Source organism: Gossypium hirsutum, chromosome D10, assembly GCF_007990345.1.
Source record: "Gossypium hirsutum isolate 1008001.06 chromosome D10, Gossypium_hirsutum_v2.1, whole genome shotgun sequence".
Taxonomy (NCBI): Eukaryota; Viridiplantae; Streptophyta; class Magnoliopsida; order Malvales; family Malvaceae; genus Gossypium; species Gossypium hirsutum.
In genome coordinates this window covers 7,438,348-7,457,856 of record NC_053446.1, presented here as the reverse complement: position 1 = coordinate 7,457,856, position 19,509 = coordinate 7,438,348, and the positions used below count along the sequence as shown (strand labels likewise).

Genomic DNA, 19,509 nt, shown 5'->3' with positions numbered 1-19,509 from the left:
TAGTGGTAAATTTGTGAAGAAGATTTAAGTTTTTTTTTTAATTCTCTCTTCGCTTTACTTTCTAAACGCCAAACTTTTGATCCGATTTGTAGGAATAATAAATGCCAAACTTGGCCGAAAACTTGAAATACCATTACCATTTTACCGACAAAATTAATGAACTGTGAATCATTGATTAGGCGTTGGTAAACCTTGTTAAGCAAATCAGTTAAGAGGTCACCATCAGCATCGCCGTCCAAAGTCTCCGCCGTGGAATCACAATCTGCCGCTAAAACCCAAAACTCTTCACTAATACTTCGTAGTATTTTGTAGCAGTAGTTTTCGAAATTACCACTTCCAATCCAAACTGTAAACTGAATAGTCGGCTCATTAAAAAAAAAAGGTAAGAAGAAAACAGCGGAACCAAATTTAATACGATAAGAAAAAGTGGGTAAATAATGACAGGAATCATCACCTACTCATTTAAAGGTCTCAACTACGTCTCCCTACTTCGCCCCTCGGCTTTTCATCGCTATCGTTACTGCTATCTTAATCCTTTCGTCACACCTCCATTCACCAACGCTTCCTTCTCTTCTTCACTTCCCTCTAACTCCTGTAAGTTCTTTCTCTTTCTTTGTTTGGATGCTGAGAAAATCTAAAAGCAAGTGAGGCAAATTGTTGGTTTTTTTTTTTGCGTGTTGGTTGTCTGTTTGGTGTTCGATGAAATGGGTAGTTAAGCTTTTGATCTTTGTTGTTGAGTGCTTTCAATGGAATTTACTCTTTTTGTAAGCTTTATATATATATAGATATATTACTAAATTCCCTTTAAATTGTCTTGTTTTGGTTTATCTGTTGGAAGTGGGATCAGAACCGGCTACGTTAATGGAAGTGGTTAAAGCAGCTTGGAGGCCATCTGTTGCAGGGAGTATAGCAATTCGAGCTGATCAAAAGAGCTATGCTTACTCGCAACTCCTCTCCTCTGCATGCAACATATCTAGGCTGTTATTCAGCACCAACATCAAAATTGTATGCTTTGGGTTCATTTCATTTAAACTGACTTATCTGTTGAATTTTAAGTAGTTAATTCGTACTTCTTTGTTTGGTGATTTCAGAATAATAAAGGCGTTAGTGGACATGGAAATCTTGGTGGAGCTCGAATTGGTATTGTTGCTAAACCTTCTGCTGAGTTCGTGGCTGGAATGCTGGGCACTTGGCTTAGTGGAGGTGTTGCTGTTCCACTAGCTCTCAGCTATCCTGAGGCTGAGCTCTTGCATGTTATGAATGATTCGGTATATCCGTTAGATAACTTCATTTTCGATTTTCTTTTAATTGCTTATTGACATTTTTTTTTCTAACTTATAATCTACTTCATCATTATTAGATATTTTACTCAATTGTTAAAACTTATTCAAGATTAAACTAGTCCTATAGAGTAAGGAACTTATGTTAATGTCCATGAAACTAGGAATCCAGATCAGGTGTATTTGATCTGTTCACATTAGCATTTAATCTTTAACCATAATAGGGTTTAGTAAGTTTTCAAATGCTATTCTGCAACTTGATGAATAATGTATATTCAGTTAAATTATACTACTAGATAATAGACTTGTAATAGACGTGAAGTATTGGATGTGGTATGCATTTAATGGCAGATGACTAGTGCTAAAAACCCTATGATTAATGCCGCGATTTATTTCCTTTCATGCCCCTGTGCATTCTCTCATTTGGTCTTTTTTTTTTCTTAATTTTTTTTAATGTGGAATTTTACTCAAGTTGTTTTTTGTTACTGTATTAGGATATATCTTTTGTATTGAGTACTGAAGACTACAGTGAAACTATGCAAAGTATTGCCACTGGATGTGCAGCACAATTTTCACTTATTCCTCCTGTTTCCAGCACTTTCTCATCCCCTAATATGACTGATGAATTGCAAACTGGAGAGATAGAAGCAGATGGAATTTTGATAGGTAATATATAGAACTCTAGCTGCGTTGATGGTTAATCTTTATGAGAATATACAAAATTATCATCCTTTTTTTTGGACTAAGCTTTCGTCTCATACTCCTTTTTTTTTTTTCATTTTCTATGTGCAGATGAAAATCCGGCATTGATCGTCTACACGAGTGGTACAACAGGTAAACCTAAAGGAGTAGTTCATACCCATAAGAGCATCTCTGCACAGGTAATTTTCTGAACTTCTGTAGCTGTTCTGCATTTAGGTCCTCAATTATCATGTTGTATACAATGTGGAAGCTTAATTAATGAGATCTATACGTTAATGATGTTAATATTATCCCTAGGGTGTATTAAAATAAAAGAGAAATGCTTTGCTTCCTCTAACTGTTATCCAAATCAATTCTTAGAACATAGATTCCTTGTTATCTTGCATGGAAATTGGTGGTATGATATATATCTGGAAATAATATGTTTTTGTACCACATGCAATGAGCAGAGTAGCAGATAATGCAATACTGAACTTGACATTCTGGATTTCCTTATTATTCTGTTCTTTTTAATGCTTGAATTGGATTTACCTTTTGACAACTTTTTCTTCATTTCAGGTGAAAATGCTAGCTGATGCCTGGGAGTATACGTCTACTGATCAGTTTCTGCATTGTCTACCACTACATCATATCCATTTACAAACATTTATATAATTGAAATAGCATGTATTCTGCAGATATTATTGGTGAAGCATGCTTCCTTGCTGATGCTGTTACTAACTTCTTTAGTGCCTATGCTGAGTACTTGGTTTGAGAATATTCTTCACTTTGATCTCCTTAACTTGTACCATACATGTTCACGGACTTTTTAATGCTTTACTTGCCCCTTTGTATGCTGGCTCAACTGTAAGCGATACTATTATGTCCCATTTTTGTGATTTGTGGATTTTCTTATTCTTTTCTTCTTCTTTAAGTTATAAGTTTCCCTTTCAGCACTTATTTAAGTGACAAAAGTGCCATATGACTGTTTCTATTTAGCTGGGTTATAGTAGTTATTATTGTGTTATTTAAGGACAGCTTATTCAACAAGCATGTTTGTTTTAATACATCTTGCCTTCTTGTTGAAGGTTGAATTTATACCCAAGTTTAGCGTAAGGAGTATTTGGCAAAGATGGCGTGAATCATACCCAAAAAATGGGGCTAAGGCTGATGATGCCATTACTGTTTTTACGGGTGTAAGTATAATTATGATCTTAAACATTTCAGTAGTTTAACATAGTTGAATGTTCTTGTATGGTTTAATCTTTGCCTGAATTGAACATAGAGGCTCATGGTGCTGTCTCCTGATTTTATTTTAGATTACCCGTATGGAAAAAATATAAAACACCTAAAGTACTGGTATTTAGTTATGATCCTTGAAATATGAGGAAAAAATTGAAAAAAGAAATTAAATAGATCTATGCTGGATGTAGCCAAGTGCTCAACATCCATGCTCAAGTCCAGTTGTGAAACGCTGGTTCTTCTTCTTCTTCTGCAAAATTATATTTGTAGCATGCTAAATTTAGGGGCAATAGCATTTTCTTTTCCTTGCATGGCCATGTGTCTCTGATAGAGCATTCTACTTTTCCTGCTTATTCAGGAAAAATAGTCTCTGTAGAATTCCAATAATTTATGTTGTCTTTGTTATGCACAAGGTTCCAACAATGTACGCTAGATTGATACAAGGTTACCAAGCAATGGATCCAGAGCAACAAGCTTTATCTGCCTATGCTGCACAACAGTTGCGTCTTATGGTAAGTTTCCTGGAAAATTTTCTCATAACATGATTCATTAAAATTTTGGGTAGATGCATAAGGTTTCCTTCTGCCCATTTGCAATCTAATTTATCCTTGACAATCTGTTTATTGCCACAAAATAGGTCTAAACCTTGTGATAATATTCTTAAAAAGGTAAACTGTTTATATTTTTCAGATGTCTGGGTCTTCTGCACTTCCTCAACCTGTCATGCACGAATGGGAAACCATCACTGGACACTGCCTTTTAGAACGGTATGGGATGACTGAGGTGAGCAAACTCAACTTAAGACCAATTCTTGAGTTATTTCTTTGCATCTTACAACATCTCATTGATGTTGTGTGTCAGAAATGTTCTTATGGTTATACTGTTTTTTTGGATTGGATATATTCAGTTTGTCATGGCAATATCAAATCCATTGAGGGGTGCTCGGAAGGCAGGCACAGTTGGCAAACCGTTTCCTGGTGTGCAGGTTAGCAGCGATTTATTGGTTGTTTCTGATTTGATAGTCAGTGTTGTTTTACAAAGGGATAGACAGGGCCTTCCAAATGTGATTTGAATCATTTGATTATAGTTGCTTCTTACTGTTGAACTCTTGAATATAGCCAAAAAAAGCACAACTTCATAACAAATGAACAGCTGGAAAGTGAACCACTCATAATAAATTGTTAGTAAATGGCAGAAATTGTGGCAGTATTATTTTGCTTGTTTCATGGAGAATGAATATAAGGGTGTCTTTGACTATGGAAAATTGGTTTTCAACAAATAGATTTTCAAAAAAATAGACATTGAGTAGAAACTTGTTCAAAGGACAACTTTTAACCTCCTAGAACCTGTCTTGCAACATGTGCCAGGGATGATAATTGATTTTTTTTTCCTCAATGGTATACCTACTTTTCTTTGTTACTAGAGAAAACATTGTTCCTTATATAGACAATGAAGAATGTTGACCAGAACAAAGACAATAGTTAGAAAAGGTTTTCCAGTACCGAGCACTGAAGAAGAATTATAGTAGAAATTTCTTTTTGTTTTCCTTCTAAAAGGGTTACTATACAACTTTTATTCCTTGACATGTTGAGACTATTTATTTCTAATAGGTCAGGATTGCTGAAGATAAAAGCGGGGGTGGTACAATTGGCGAGGGTGAACTTTGTGTTAAAAGTCCTTCATTGTTTAAAGAATACTGGAAACTTCCTCAGGTATTTCCTTATATCATCTGAATTTTTCTTGTAACCTAATGGAATAATCTCTCATGCTCCAGTTTTTTCTCTTTTATCAAATATAGCCATTGCTTTAGAATTATGAAAAAGTGTTCCACTGTTTTGATCCTAGAATATCTTTTCTGGGTTTCCTGTTTTACTGGAATTTTAGTTCTCCAATTTTATTTCTTACAACCCTAATTGAGGAACTGATGTTGGAGACCACCTAGAAATCATGCTGCTTTTCTGATATTGAATTTGGGGAAATGGTCCTCCCTGCCTTTTCCCTTAGTCAAGGACTAAGAAATGTCTTCAATTGCTTGGGCTAGAGACATATCCTAGATGTCTTATGCTAATTGTGCTTTAACTACAAGGACAGTAAATTCATTCAATTTGTTTTCCTAAGTATAGGTAACCAAGGAATCGTTTACTGATGATGGGTTCTTCAAGACTGGGGATGCTTGTAGAGTAGATGAAGATGGATACTACGTCATTTTGGGACGTAAGGACATCTGGTTTCATATTGTTGATTGTTCAGTTGTTTGTGATAAATTATGCTGGCATTTTCTTAGTAATCTTCTTCCTTTCCCTTTTTAATAAAGAATTGTTGATAATAACATGCATTTTAGCACTTTCAGAAAACTAAATGTTGCTCATCATATGATACTTCTCATTGATACTGTCAATACATTCTGCCTTATCTCCTGCTGGGTATGGAATATGGTGATTTGCTTTCTTTTTGTTTGGTTGATCTCCAATAGTTAGCTTCAAGTTTTGTGTTCAGATGATGTCCTTTAGAAGTTAGGATGATGATTATGATGTCCTTGTATGCTCTCTATTCCCCTATTTCGCTTGCCAGTTTCCTTCTGAAGATTGCTCCAGTCATCAAGTATAACAGAACAGAGTAGATTCATACTTTATCTAGGATGTGCAACATGTCTATCATATGTTTTCCAAAAAAAAGTTAGGCAGGGGACTACATCTTCTGGGTGTTTGTCAGAGGGTGAGAGATAAGAAAATCCTACAGGTGTTTTCTGATTTTGTTGGTCTAGAGATGACAAAGTGTCAAAGCTATTCTGTAGTTTTTATCTTTTCTTGGTATGCACTTCCTGACTCGCCCTTCTCTTCTGTTATTCCTTCTTCTATGCTTTTAACTCTACTATCTGAATTTAATTTCCTTACGGTTATTGTCTGGAAGTGAGTTTATTGCGTTATTTCATGCAACATCCAAACCTGTAAAAATCTGGATTGCGACTTATTTCTTGTTTCATGTTTTTGTGTGTAATTCGTCAGGTACAAGTGCTGATATAATGAAGGTTGGTGGATACAAATTGTCTGCCTTGGAAATTGAATCAGTTCTTTTACAGGTAAACCTGTCCGCTCAATATTCCTATTCTGAGTGGTGGAACCCCTTTCTTTTTGTTTTCAATATTTGTTCTTTGATTGCTTTTTGAGGAAAAATGAACAAAAGACCCCCTCGATGGAGGTGAAATTGTCAAATCAATAGACTAAAAATTTCATTTTTGTGCAGCACCCTGATATAGCAGAGTGCTGTGTGTTTGGCTTACCGGATAAGGATTATGGAGAAGCTGTATCTGCAATAGTGGTGCTGGATTCGGAACAAAAAAGGAAACAAGAAGAGTCAAACTCTGCTTTCAGTTTGGAAGAGCTTTGCAACTGGGCTAAAGACAAACTTGCTCCATACAAGGTACAGAGACATTTCTATATTTCACAAATTGCTTTTCTAATGCTGAATGCTGGATCATGCACTCTGGACCTTTGAATTCAATGTCATCTTAATTTCTGCAGATGTTGTTATTAACTGGAAGCCGTATTAATACTTCGTATTCAACAATGAGACAGTATCATGCATGTAGTTGGGTCTTTAGAAATGGCTTAGAGATTTTGAGTCCAGATTAGGGTTTTTTGGGTCTTAACTGAACAAGCAATAGTGATCTTCCACCGAACCAAGATTTTATGAAGTTAGCAGAGAGTTCCTCTCATTTGCGTTCTCAACGAACCTTTCATCTATCTGAACTTCTGGTTTCAAAATTCAAACACCCTTTTATTATTCAAAATATCAATGTGTCAAAGGAGACCAATCAAAATCCTGAAATTGTAAACGGCTTCCAATGCCTCAGCAAGCCAAGCATACCACAATCTCTCTCTCGTTATATGAACTAAAAATCAATTCTGCAGTCATCAACGTGTGATTGTCATGACAAATCAATCCATTTAATATTTTGGATTAACTCATTGCATTTTCACAACCATGGCTGAGCATTGACTATAGAATAATTACCATGCGTCTGTTTTCCAGCTTCCAACGAGATTAATGTTGTGGGATTCTCTTCCTCGTAACGCGATGGGAAAGGTGAATTTCTTCTCCACTTTTGTTGCAACCAAGTATTCCGTTTAACACTTGCTAGGTGAGAATTGCAATAGGGATATTTCCATTTGACATATGCTTTTGTTAAATTTGCAGGTGAACAAGAAAGAGCTGAAGAGACAGTTGGGCAATGAAAAGTAAGCAATCTTTATTCTGAGCTACATGATAGAACACAATAATTAGGGATTGAATATCAGACTTGAAATTTTAGAACTCAGAAGCTTATGTCATGCTCAGAAATATCAAATAAGAGAGAATTTTTTACATTTTTTTTGGGGAGTGAAATGAACCGTTTTTCTTCTGGTACGATACGATCCATGTTAATTATTGAATGTACAGAATTACTGATATTTCTGAACGGAGAAAAACATTTCCTTGGGCATCCTTTTTGAAGGGTAAATTTTGGGTCTGTAATGCTTGGATTGGCATGAACTTGGAGAATGCATCATTTTTTTTTTCTCATTAAAGCTTTGAGTATAACGCTTATATATTAATTATTTACTTCCATTATTGGTCTTCACAATCGCATAACTCAATTTTTAATCAAGCAATTCCATGCAATTTGGGATTTCTTTTATGGTTGGTATAGATTTTTAAACTAAACTGAATGAACAAACAGGCAATTGATTAAATAGATATTACATTTATTTAAACTAAAATAAAGAAAACTGGAAGTAAAAAGAGAGCAAAAACTAGACTGAAAATAAGTAAATGTATTTGAGAGAGAAACTTGGATGTTTATATTGACAACTCTACTTAGTTTCTCTAAATTCATTAAGTTGCTTTTTTTGTATTTCTCCATGAAAAATACCATGTTCACCACTATCAACAAAAATAAAACAAATAAATAGCTAAAAATAAACGCATTTACCATTATTAACTAAAAATGAACATATGAACTTGCCACTAAAAAGTGTTGGAAGTTGCACTAATTTTTGACACTTCTCCTTTGTGCAAACTTTTGATCCACAACTTAGGCTTGATCATGAAAATATCAGCCACTTAATCATCGGTGAATATTTATTAGCTTAACTTTTTCACTTAGAATTTTTTCGCGGACAAAGTGATGTTAAACTTCAATGTGCTTCGTCTGTGCATGAAAGACTAAATTTGATGCAAGCTTGATGACACTTTCATTATCACAATATTGACACACAAGTCTCCAATTGCTCTCTTCAAACAAATGCACTCTTGTACGACCATAGTTGCTACCACATAGCTTCGGTGCTAGATAAAACATTTTACTTTTTGCTACACCAATAAACCACCGTTGAACCAGTGTTGAAATAATAACTTGAAGCTGAGTGATGATCATTTGTATCTCCAGCCCAATCTACATCAATAAGCCTATTCAGCATAAAACTATTACACCTTTTGCATACAAGGCCATAATTAAGAGTTTCTTTCACATAACGCAATATCTTTTTTGCTGCATCCAATTGATTAGTTTTTGGATTCTGCATAAATTGAGAAACTCAAACAATATATGAAATTTTCGGCCTTCTGATGGTGAGATAAATTAAGCTTCTAACAAGTCTAATGGCTTCCCTTCATTTTTCTTCAACTGGAGAATTGGCTCGATTAGAGTAGTATGCAAAGAGTCTTTTTGAGAATCAAAATAACCTTGATTTGATTTTTCAATTTCTAGACCAAGAAAGCATCCAAATTCCCCTAAAGTTTTTGTCTCAAAACGAACAAACAAGTCATTCCTCAAATTGAAAAATTTTTATTCATTATCTTTGATTATTATCATGTCATCAACATATAATAATATCAATAAATGTTAATTTGATTCTAATTTTATAAATAAACTAGAATTTGAGTCGAAACTCTGAAGTTATAAAAGATGAAGTATCAAACAACTTTATCATACCATGCTCGTGATACTTGCTTCAGGCCACAACGTGCTTCCTTCAAGTGACAAACATAATCTAGAAATTACATAGAGATAAAGCCAACGGGTTGCTCCATAAAAACGTCACGATCCAATTCTTCGTATAGAAATGCATTCTTTCCATCAAGTTTCCATAGTTTCCTACCTTTCAAAGTAGCAAGCGAAATAATTAATTGCGATGTCACCATCTTTGCTATTGGGCTAAATATCTCCTCATTGCCCAATCCATAATTTTTAGAAAACCCACGAGCAACTAGACGAACTTTAAACTTGTCAATGGTATTGTTTGGCTTTTTCTTCAAGTGAAAGACCCATTTGCAAGTGATGGCCTACACTTTTCTAGTTTAGGTGCCAACTCCCATGTCTTATTTTGTCTAAACCTTCAATCTCTTCGTACATTGATCTTTCCCAATTTAGACAACCTTTTGCATCTTTATAACTTGTTGAAACTTTTACATTAAAAAACTCTCATAAAGAAACATGAGGTTATTGTGCAATTGTTAAGTTATACCTGCCTCCTCTCCCTTGTAGACCTTTTTATTATTTATTACTCACCGTCATCATGTCTTTGAATATTCGGCCTTGGGGTTGGAGATTCATTTTCTATCTCCTCATCAATGGATGCTTGCAAATTAAGTCGGGAAATAGTTAATCCAAATTATCACCTTCACCGTTAAGAATAATATTTTCTACAGAAGATCTTTGAAAAGATGATACTTCATCAAACACCACATCTCTAGAAGTAGTAAATTTCTTTGTTTTTGGATCCATACACCTCTAACCCTTTTTAAAAGAGTCATAGACAAAAAATACACATTTCTTTCCTTTTGGGTCAAATTTAGTTCTCTTAAACTTAGGAACATGTATATAACAAATAGAAACAAATACTTGAAAATAACTCACATTTGGCTTTTCACCTTATAACATCTCAAAAGGAGATTTCTATGTACCTAGCTAAAGAGATAACATGTATGTCACATGACATTCACACTAAACAGCTTCTGCCCAAAGCTCACAAGGAAGATTCTTGTCATGCAACAAAAAAAGACAAAATGAAGCAATATAACCAAACTTTCTTTTTACAATTCTATTCTGTTAAGGAGTGTTTGAATAAGTCATTTGACAAAAAAATTTATTGTTATCCTAGCATTGAAAAAAAATCATCTGACAAATATTCTTCACCATTGTCACTTTGAAGACACTTTATCTTCTTCCCAAACTCTTTTTCAATAACATATTTCAGCTTCACAAACTTGGATAACTCTTCACTCTTGTCTTTAAAAATTTTAACCCAAGTGAACCTTGAGTGATTATCCACCAACACCATTACATAGCAATGACCACTATAGCTTGGTGTTCTCAATCTCGTCAAGTTTATATAAACCAATTCAAATAACGTGAATCGCAGATTTAATGACCTTTTGAAAGGAAGACGATGAAATTTATCATATTAACAACCATGACAAGTCACATCTTCATGTACATTCTTCAGAATTAGCATGCCATCTAACAATCACCTAGAAGAAATCTATTGCGACATTTGGAGGCCTACATGACCCAATTGAGCGTGCCAAATTGCAGCATTATTGGTTTGACTAGCTCTCTTCACATTAGTTTCACCTGTTAACATAACAAACATAGAACCTTTTCTTCCCAGTAAAAATAACACCACCAAGAGTATTTTTACATTGTTAATAACATTTACATCCTTTAGGCTAAACAAGACATATTTTCTAGAATAAGGAAACATGACATAAATTGAGAGGGTTTTAATTGAGCTATAAAATCTAAGAAAGATTCTAGTTGAATCATAAAAGCTATGGATTGCACTACTAACTTCACTATGGAGGGCCGAATATGAGGTATAGAAAATCTATGACACTATAATAGTATGGATATAGCTAAACCTGAATTAACCATATAAGGACAAAACACATAATGGAGACAGTAATGTTTGACAGAATGGTAGACGTAGTCAAATATCGCATATGAGGACAAACCCTGAGGATTTGTTTAGCTAAGACTCTTATAGCTAGAAAGCTTTTTAGGAAACATATGAAAGAGCACAAGAATACGAAACATGACTCATCTACTTCGCTAGGGCAAGTGGGAAATTGTTGGATCTAGTGTCATAAGTGTAGTATTTTCGTCAATATATGCTTGTAATTTTTTTGAACAAATTGGTTAACAAAACAAATTCCTTGATTACATTAATATACTTTGTATAATTGCCCTCACATGATTTTTGCACACAAAATAAAATGGAAGCAAATGTTGTTCATTAGTTGTCTAAATGTTTAACTAATACTAAGCGGTATTACGTGGTTAGATCGTAGTACAGAAAACAGCTTGTATTAGTAGACGAACCTAAACATGTCCTTAGTCTAATCGAAAATGAGCAAACCGATTGAAAGACTACTATGTCGTCTATCAAGTCCAATTGGGGAGATGCATTATCTTAGGCATCGGAGCGGATAACTCCCAGAAGATAGAGACATAGATGTGGTTGACCGGACTAACAGTACATCGGACAAGACCCAAGCAGAATAGATCCTGAATCCGTTTATGGATTTATTCACTTGTGATGTTCATAGTGTGACATACCTAAATCTTGAGTGGATGGTGGATTATGTATGTGCGACTCGTACACTTTGATGTAAGTAAAGTCTGAGTTCAAATAGATAAGGAACAGAAAGTTGGTGAGTTAGTTGTACGACTTCTGTAGAATGTAGCATCATTCACAATAGTGGAATTCATAGCCCAAAACATGGGTAAATGATATTCTCTCATTGGCATTACATGGTTGATGAAAAGTAAACGTGGTCATGGGTCGTCCATCTTTGTGATGGATGACTTGATCACTAATTGATAGTGATTGATTTTTCATGAAGTAAGATGTAATGGTTACCATAAGATAAACTAGGATCATATTGGGAGAACGAATATTATCCCAAAGAGATCAAAGATACCCTATGAGGGTAATGCACTAATGACAAGGTCATTATATGAGCATTATAGTTGCTTTCGTAATGGTATGTCGTTAGGGACAACTAAGTCACGATACTATAGTGGAATGACTTCGTGACTAAATGAATACTTAATAGGTGAAAAGCTAAAACTTAATTATAAATCATTTGAGTATCAACTTCATACGTCCAATTGGTCCCTCCGCTAACTCGTTGAAACTAGAAATGAATTGCGTGTTTGAATAAAAATGAACGGAATGAATAGAAAATAAGAAATGGAAAACATTCATGAATAATTATGGTTTTCCCGGAAATGGAGAAATGAAATCATTTGGAAATGAATATAGGTTCCCAAAAATGAAAATAGAAATGAAAATGAAAATTTGCAATCCTATATAGGATTACTTAAAAATTATGGAAGAGTAAGTGTAATGACCCAAAATTCACGGGCATCGGAAAAGTGCAATATTGGGCCTCCATCTTAGTGAAATAGGTTCGTAAATAATTATTAGAAATATTTATGAGACTAGTGGTGTGCCTAATTAGGTTCTAATTAGGTGAATTTAGCTTAATTAAGAGTAATTAGGAAAAAGAACTAAAGTGAATAAAGGGTAAAAGTTGAATTGTAGATTAAAAGAAAATAAAAAGGACCAAAATGAAAAATAAGCCATTTAGCATAAGTTGAGGCCGCAAACAAAACAAAAATGATTTTTGTTTGTTTAATTAATATAAATAAATAAATTAGTTATAAATTTAATTATGTTAAATTATAATAATTATATTGTAATTAATAAAATAAGGACAAGTGTGTGGTGATGGTAAAATAAATGTGTAATAAATATATGTAAATATTTGTAGTATAATTATTTACTTACTTATATTTTAAACTAAAGATATTTATTATTAAATTAATTTATTATAAATATCATAGTATGAATTGAATTAAATTAAACCCAAGTGTATGGTGATAAAAATATACAAATGTAATAATAGTATTCATACATTTGTAATATATTTATTTAATTACTTTTTAAGTAAATAGATATTTATTATTATTATTATTATTATTATTGTTATTGTTAACTAATATATATAATAAAGTAAAAAAAAAAAAGAGGGAATGAAACAAAACAAAGAAGAAAAGAAACAGAGAGCAATTTGAAACAGGGGAAAGGAAAGAAGAAAAGAAAAGACAAAGGAAAAGGAAAAGGAAAAATCAGGGTTTTGAAGCTTAAAGCTTTAATTGGTAAGTCAATTAAGTCCTTTTTACTTAATTTTGATATTTTAGAAGCTTTGGAACAAAGTTTTGTTGAAATCAAGTTGAAGTTTTGGAAATTCTTAGGTTTTTGAATATAGTTCATGTTGAACAAATTGATGAATTAGGGATTTAATTGATAGTTAGAATTGATTAAAGGGTTAAATTGTAAAGTAAGCTATAAGTTTTGCATAGTAGGGACTAAATTGCAAGAATTTCGAAATTAGGTATTTATGATGAAATTTAGATAGTTATGTCTAAGTTTGGTTGAAATTTGAGTAGAAATAAAGTATGAATTAAGATAGGAAAGTAAGTGAATTTAATTAGGACCAATTTGAATTTACGGTAGAAATTGAATAGAAATGGAATAGGAAAATTTAAATATTAGACATAAATTAATATTGTATTAATGATTATGAAAATTATCCTAATTTTTCGTAGCTAATATCGTACCCGAGACATCCATGAAGAAAGGAAAAGAAAAAGTGGACGAGGAGTACACACGAGAATCACGGTTTGTATTACTATAATTCAAATCTAATTATTATTAATTATTGTGTTTTAATTGAAATGCATGGTAAATAAATAAGGTAAGAAATTTGGTATGATAATATTGTTTTGAATGGAGTTGATTTAAAGTGAATATGATTATTGAAATTAAGTATTGATATTGAATTGAATGAAATTGGATTGAATTGTGATTATATGTGAGTAATTGAGATGAATATTGAATTAAGAAAGTGAAATTGAAATGTGATAATTGAATAGAAATTGAAATGGTTTGAATTGAATTATTGAACTATTGTGGTATTGAACTGGAATATTGAAATTAGTGATTGATATGGATTTTATTGGAATTGAAATGAGAAAGTGAAAATTGATATGTGATATTGATGTTGGAAGTGAATTTTCTTATCGAAATTGAATGAAATATCGATTGAAATGTGAAATTGAATCAAATGGAAAATATGAGATATTGTGATTGAAATGGCATTAATTGAAATTGAATTGAGAAATATATATATTGAATACCCTATTAATCAGTCTGGCTAAGTCGGATATAGTTGGCATGCCATAGGATTTGGAAGAGTACGGGATTTATCGGCTTTGCCGATCAGGCACTTTATGTGTCGTATATCAGACACTTTATGTGTCGTATTTCAGGCACCTCGTGCGTCGTTTTAGGCACTTATGAGTCGTATATTGATCAGGTACCGAGTACTGTTTTAGGCACAATGTGCCGTACTGGTGTGTTTGGTTGGATCTGTGTATCCGCCAAAGTCCGAGTCATGTTAATAGGGGAAAATAAAAGAATTGAACTAAGAAATGATATTGAATTATGAATTATGTGAATATTTGAAGGTATATTGATTGGAAATTAAAAGCGATTTGAATTGAACTAAATTGATTTGAATTGAGGCATTGAATTGAAATGTGAGAATCATGGGTTCAAGAAACAGATAATGATAAAGTTTATGAAATAGTTTTTGGTAATATGAGATGATGTAAAAATTTAAGTGAAGAAAAGCAAATTGAAATAGTTATTGTAAAAAAAAAAGTGAAAATAAAGTGATTTGAAATAGTGAAATAATACTTGAATTAAAGTGATTTGAAATAGTGAAATAATATTTAAATTTTAATTGAATACAAGTTATTGAAATTTATTTATGGATTTAATGTATGAATCGAGTATTAAAAGACTATAATTGTAAATTGATTATAAAAAAACAAATTTACAATGGAATTAATAATGGATGGATTTTTAAGATGGAATGATATGAATTTAAAATAGTTATTGAAAAAAATAATGTCGTAAGGTCTTAGATATGAAATAGAATAAGTTATTGAATTGAGATATAGAAATGAAATATATGAAATAATGATTTAATGAAATGGTTATTGATGAAATGCATGAAATGGATATTGATATAATAAGAAGATATATAAGTTAAAATGAAGAGAAGCTATTTAAAATACATATTATTAAAATAAAATTAAAGTTTAAATGCATAAATGATTTATTAAAGGTAAAATAGTGGTAAGATTTAATGCGTATATATATATTGTTTTTACCTTAAGTATTTGAATTATAGTAATACCACTGGGTGTATATTCAGCATACGGTTTGTTTCCGTGCGCAGATTAGATACAGAAATTTTTTTGAAGAGTTGAATTTGAGATTGCAAGCTTTCATCTCATCACATCTTCAAGCAACAACAGGGTATGTTTTCAAATTTTGAATAGAATGGCATGTACTTAGGAAAAATATTAAGTATTTTCAAGTGTCCGTTTTTATGTTCAAATATATTAGTAATTAGCCAATAATTAATTTGGCACCAAACGTAATATTCCTATATCAGGTTCCTTGAGTCGAACATGGTATAGGGGTGTTATAGTAAGCTTATGTTTTTGGACTGTTTTAAAGCCCAAAAATGAAAATAAATCATTCGGTTATAGTGAACATGTTGAGTTGTGACATATTGAACGAATTCTCTAAAAATATTATCGGGGGTAAATTCGTCAAAATTTTATCAAGGGAGTAAAATCGTTAAAATTTTACTGGAATAAAATTGGGATAAAAAATTTATTTAACATGTAAACATTAAAATTTATTTTAGAAATAGAAAAATTAAATCGGGTTGGATCACATTATAGAGTACTGGGTCAAAAGGGCCTAAGAAGTACTCGTAATTGGATCCGATGTGAGAAAGACCCAAAACCCCTCATATAACATGAAAAGGGCGACAAGCCTAGTCGAAATACAAGGGTTAGTCGTTTATCCCTCTTCTACTCTAAGTAGGATATTGTTTTTCTATTTAAAATAAACCTCTACAACTCTATAAGGGTTCTACCTTCTCTTTATATAAATAGATGACACCAGTAGAGCTATTAACATAGCTTTTGAGAGATTGTTATTCTGCCGAAAAATAGAAAGAATTTATTCTCAATTTTTAAACATAGTTTTTAGAATAACAATTTTATCGGTTTTTATTAAAGAATAGAGAATTTTTGTTTTCACCCAAAAAGGAAAACTTTTCTAATTATGTATTTTGATTCAATTGGTTCGAGCCCACATTCAAAGCAATTTATGGTATGATAATAGTGAAAAAGATTGTTTGGTTGAAAGCTGGAAAACATCAATGATCTACTTATCCAAAAACACAAGTACAAATTCGATTAAGGTTTATTGTTATAAATATCACAAACTGGGTCGGTTTTTAAAATTTTAATTTTTTGTTGTACAAAAAAACCATTGTCAAACCGGTTTTTTTCTAACAATAACTACGGCATGACATGTGGCAAAAAATTGTAAAAAATAATAATCAATAAAAGTTATTAAAATTATTTAATTTTAATAAAAATATATATAAAAAATTTACAATTTATTTAAAAAATAGAAAAAATTATAAAAATCATAAAATATTTTAAAATATTATAAAAATATAAAATATAAAATGCATAAAAAAATTCTTTAACCATCAACTTTAATCGTTGACCGTTAAAGTTAACGACCATTTTTTTTAGTTAAAGTCATCACGAGTCGTAACATGGCGTGACATGTGGCAAAAAATGATAAAAAATAAAAATCAATAAAAGTTATAAAAAAATAAAATGTTTCTTTTGGTACGATAAATTTTATAATCTTTTACGAATTTGATAATTTTTTACATTTTTTTATAATTTTCTTATGACTTTATAAAATTTTATAATTTTTTCTATATTTCTATATATATTATATTTTTTTACAATTTTTTATAATTTTTTTTACAATTTTTATAATTATTTTCTAATTTTTAATAAATTTTTACATTTTTATTAAAATTTAATAATTTTTTTAATTTTTATTGATTTTTATTTTTTTATCATTTTTTACAACATGTCAAGTCATGGTTGTGGCACGTGGCGGCTTTAATTGAAAAAATTAGGGGCGACTAGCTTTAACGGTCAAGTATTAAAGTTAACGACCAAAATGCCTTTTTGATACATTTTGACAGTTCAAGTACCCAATCGAGTGTAAAAAAAAAAGCAGGGGCTTAATTGCTTTTATTGAAAAATTTTGAGGGTCTTTTTGATATATTTTGAAAATTTAAGTACGCAATTGAGTGCAAAAAAAATAGGGGCATCATTGCTTATTTTGAAAAGTTTAAGGGGCTTTTCGATGCATTTTGAAAGTTTAAGTACTCAATTAAGTGCAAAAAATATAAAGGCTTAATTGTTTTTGTTTTTTTTTTTTTGAAAAAGTTTATGGACTTTTTGCACCATTAAGCCTATAATTAAACAAAAAGTTTATAATTATTAGGTGAAAATATATTGTTGATCTTTGTACTTTAACAAAATTTAAAATTTAGTCATTACACTTTAAAAGTTAAAAATTAAATCATTCTATTGGAAAATATAGACATTACATATATAATAAGGATAATTACATGTTATTATTATTTACTATCATAATAGGTTAGCCCAAATTAAAAGTTATCTAATTTGATTAAAGTTTTTTTGGGTTTTAATTATTAAATAAAGTATGAGTCAAATATGTGTAGATACTCTAGTAATTGAGTTCTAATCAAATTCTACTTAATGATGGACTAATTAGAAATTAGAACTAACATGTCAATGTTATAAATATTTGAGTTATGGTCTCCAAATTACACCCAAGATATCTTTTCTATTATCCCATCCTTAGGAAAGAGAGAGCAAATATTATCTAAATTTCTTGTGTGTTAATTTGGAAAATCAAATCCCTAAGATCCGGAAAAAACTTCAAGAAATTCATGGATTCAGGTACGCTTCCGCATCTAGTTTTATTCTTGATGATTTGACATGATAAATCTTAATTTATTAAATTTTATTTCAAATTTATTTTATAATTCTAACACCTTCTACTTTTTCAATTTAAAAATCTTAGTATAATCATTAATGCCGATAATATTTTTTTATCAAAATTTATTAAATTGATATATTTATTTTCTGTTAACGACAAAGTAAACTTTTTAATTGAAAAAGTTAAAAAAAAACGCTTGATTTTTAATTTTTTTAATATAATGAATAGCATATTTCAACCAAATTAATATCAGTATTGTTATTATTACCGATATTTAATCTTTTACCGTTATTTAATACAAATAAACAAACTAAATGATGCCAACAAGTAGGTGTTGTTTTTTTTTCAAATGTTTGGTCCCTTCAATTCATTAGAAGTGCCAAAGTGTCAAAATGTCAAAAAGGTGACCTTCAATTCATACCATTATGGATCCACATAATTTGACTACCCAATTTCATAATTTTGACTAACAAATAGTGTTTTATTTCGTTAGAAATATAATAACCGTTTTATATAAGTTAGATTGTATTTTATTTTTTTACTAAAAAAATAAATAAATTATTTCATATACAATGGATTAAAAAGTAAATTAATCCTATACAAATTTCCATCCATTTTTACTGTTAAAAGTTTATCCTTGTACGTTAACATGAATCACACATGACATATTAAGTCTAATTGTCTGGTTATTCTATTAGCTATAGTAGTTTTTAATAGAAAAAAATGGATGAAATTTTTAACAAAAAAGACCAGTTTGCTCTTTAATCTAACATATAGAGACTAATTTTCAATTTTTTGAGTAAAAGGAAAAAATGCTATTTAACTCCTAATACAAAAACCTTCGTGATACTTTTACCATTTTAATTCAAAGTAAAAACCCTAAAACTCAACCATTAAAAAGATTAAAACCATTTGATTTTTGCTAAACAGTGGGAGTGAGAGAGGAAATTATGTAATAAGTAGGTGGTACCTATAGTAAAAACTTTTAAAATGAGAATCATGAGACCCAAAATGATATTAGCCATTAGATCAAAATAAATAGTTTTAAGCTTTAGATTTTGTATTTATCTTACCTTAATAAAATAAAATCAATAGTACCCAATATTTCCCTTCTTTTTTTCTTTTCATAGTGTAATTTAAGTATTAGGGTGCAAAAAACTTGGATAATTCTTTATTTTCAGATTTACTTTCTTGTTTTCTTTTAGAGATAAATTAGAATGAAAATGTAACACCCCCAACCCGTATCTCTCGCCAGAACTGGGTTACGG

The 19,509-nt window shown here is 31.1% G+C and overlaps 1 protein-coding gene across 2 annotated transcripts; it reads left to right on the top strand.

Moving 5' to 3' along the window:
• Positions 1-202: 202 nt before the first annotated feature.
• On the top strand, positions 203-7,771 carry LOC107913899 (malonate--CoA ligase). 2 transcript variants are annotated; one of them, XM_016842567.2, is made up of 17 exons: positions 203-594; positions 839-1,005; positions 1,092-1,268; positions 1,775-1,946; positions 2,073-2,161; positions 2,541-2,610; positions 2,776-2,828; positions 3,050-3,157; positions 3,617-3,715; positions 3,894-3,986; positions 4,111-4,188; positions 4,814-4,915; positions 5,327-5,417; positions 6,209-6,282; positions 6,447-6,623; positions 7,236-7,289; positions 7,401-7,771. In XM_016842567.2, exons 1-17 carry the CDS (start codon positions 438-440, stop codon positions 7,443-7,445), a joined length of 1,806 nt encoding a protein of 601 aa, XP_016698056.1. In that variant the 5' UTR covers positions 203-437; the 3' UTR covers positions 7,446-7,771. The 2 variants fall into 2 exon arrangements, with proteins under 2 accessions (XP_016698056.1, XP_040958923.1); XM_041102989.1 differs by lacking the exons at positions 2,541-2,610; positions 2,776-2,828 and having other exon boundaries at positions 205-594.
• The last annotated feature ends 11,738 nt before the right edge of the window (positions 7,772-19,509 follow it).

Coding starts and splice junctions, on each gene's coding strand:
- LOC107913899 (XM_016842567.2), top strand. CDS start 438: ATGACAGGAATCATCACCTACTCATTTAAAGGTCTCAACTACGTCTCC. Junction 1,947..2,072: donor AGCAGATGGAATTTTGATAG/GTAATATATAGA, acceptor TTCTATGTGCAG/ATGAAAATCCGGCATTGATC. Junction 3,158..3,616: donor CCATTACTGTTTTTACGGGT/GTAAGTATAATT, acceptor GTTATGCACAAG/GTTCCAACAATGTACGCTAG.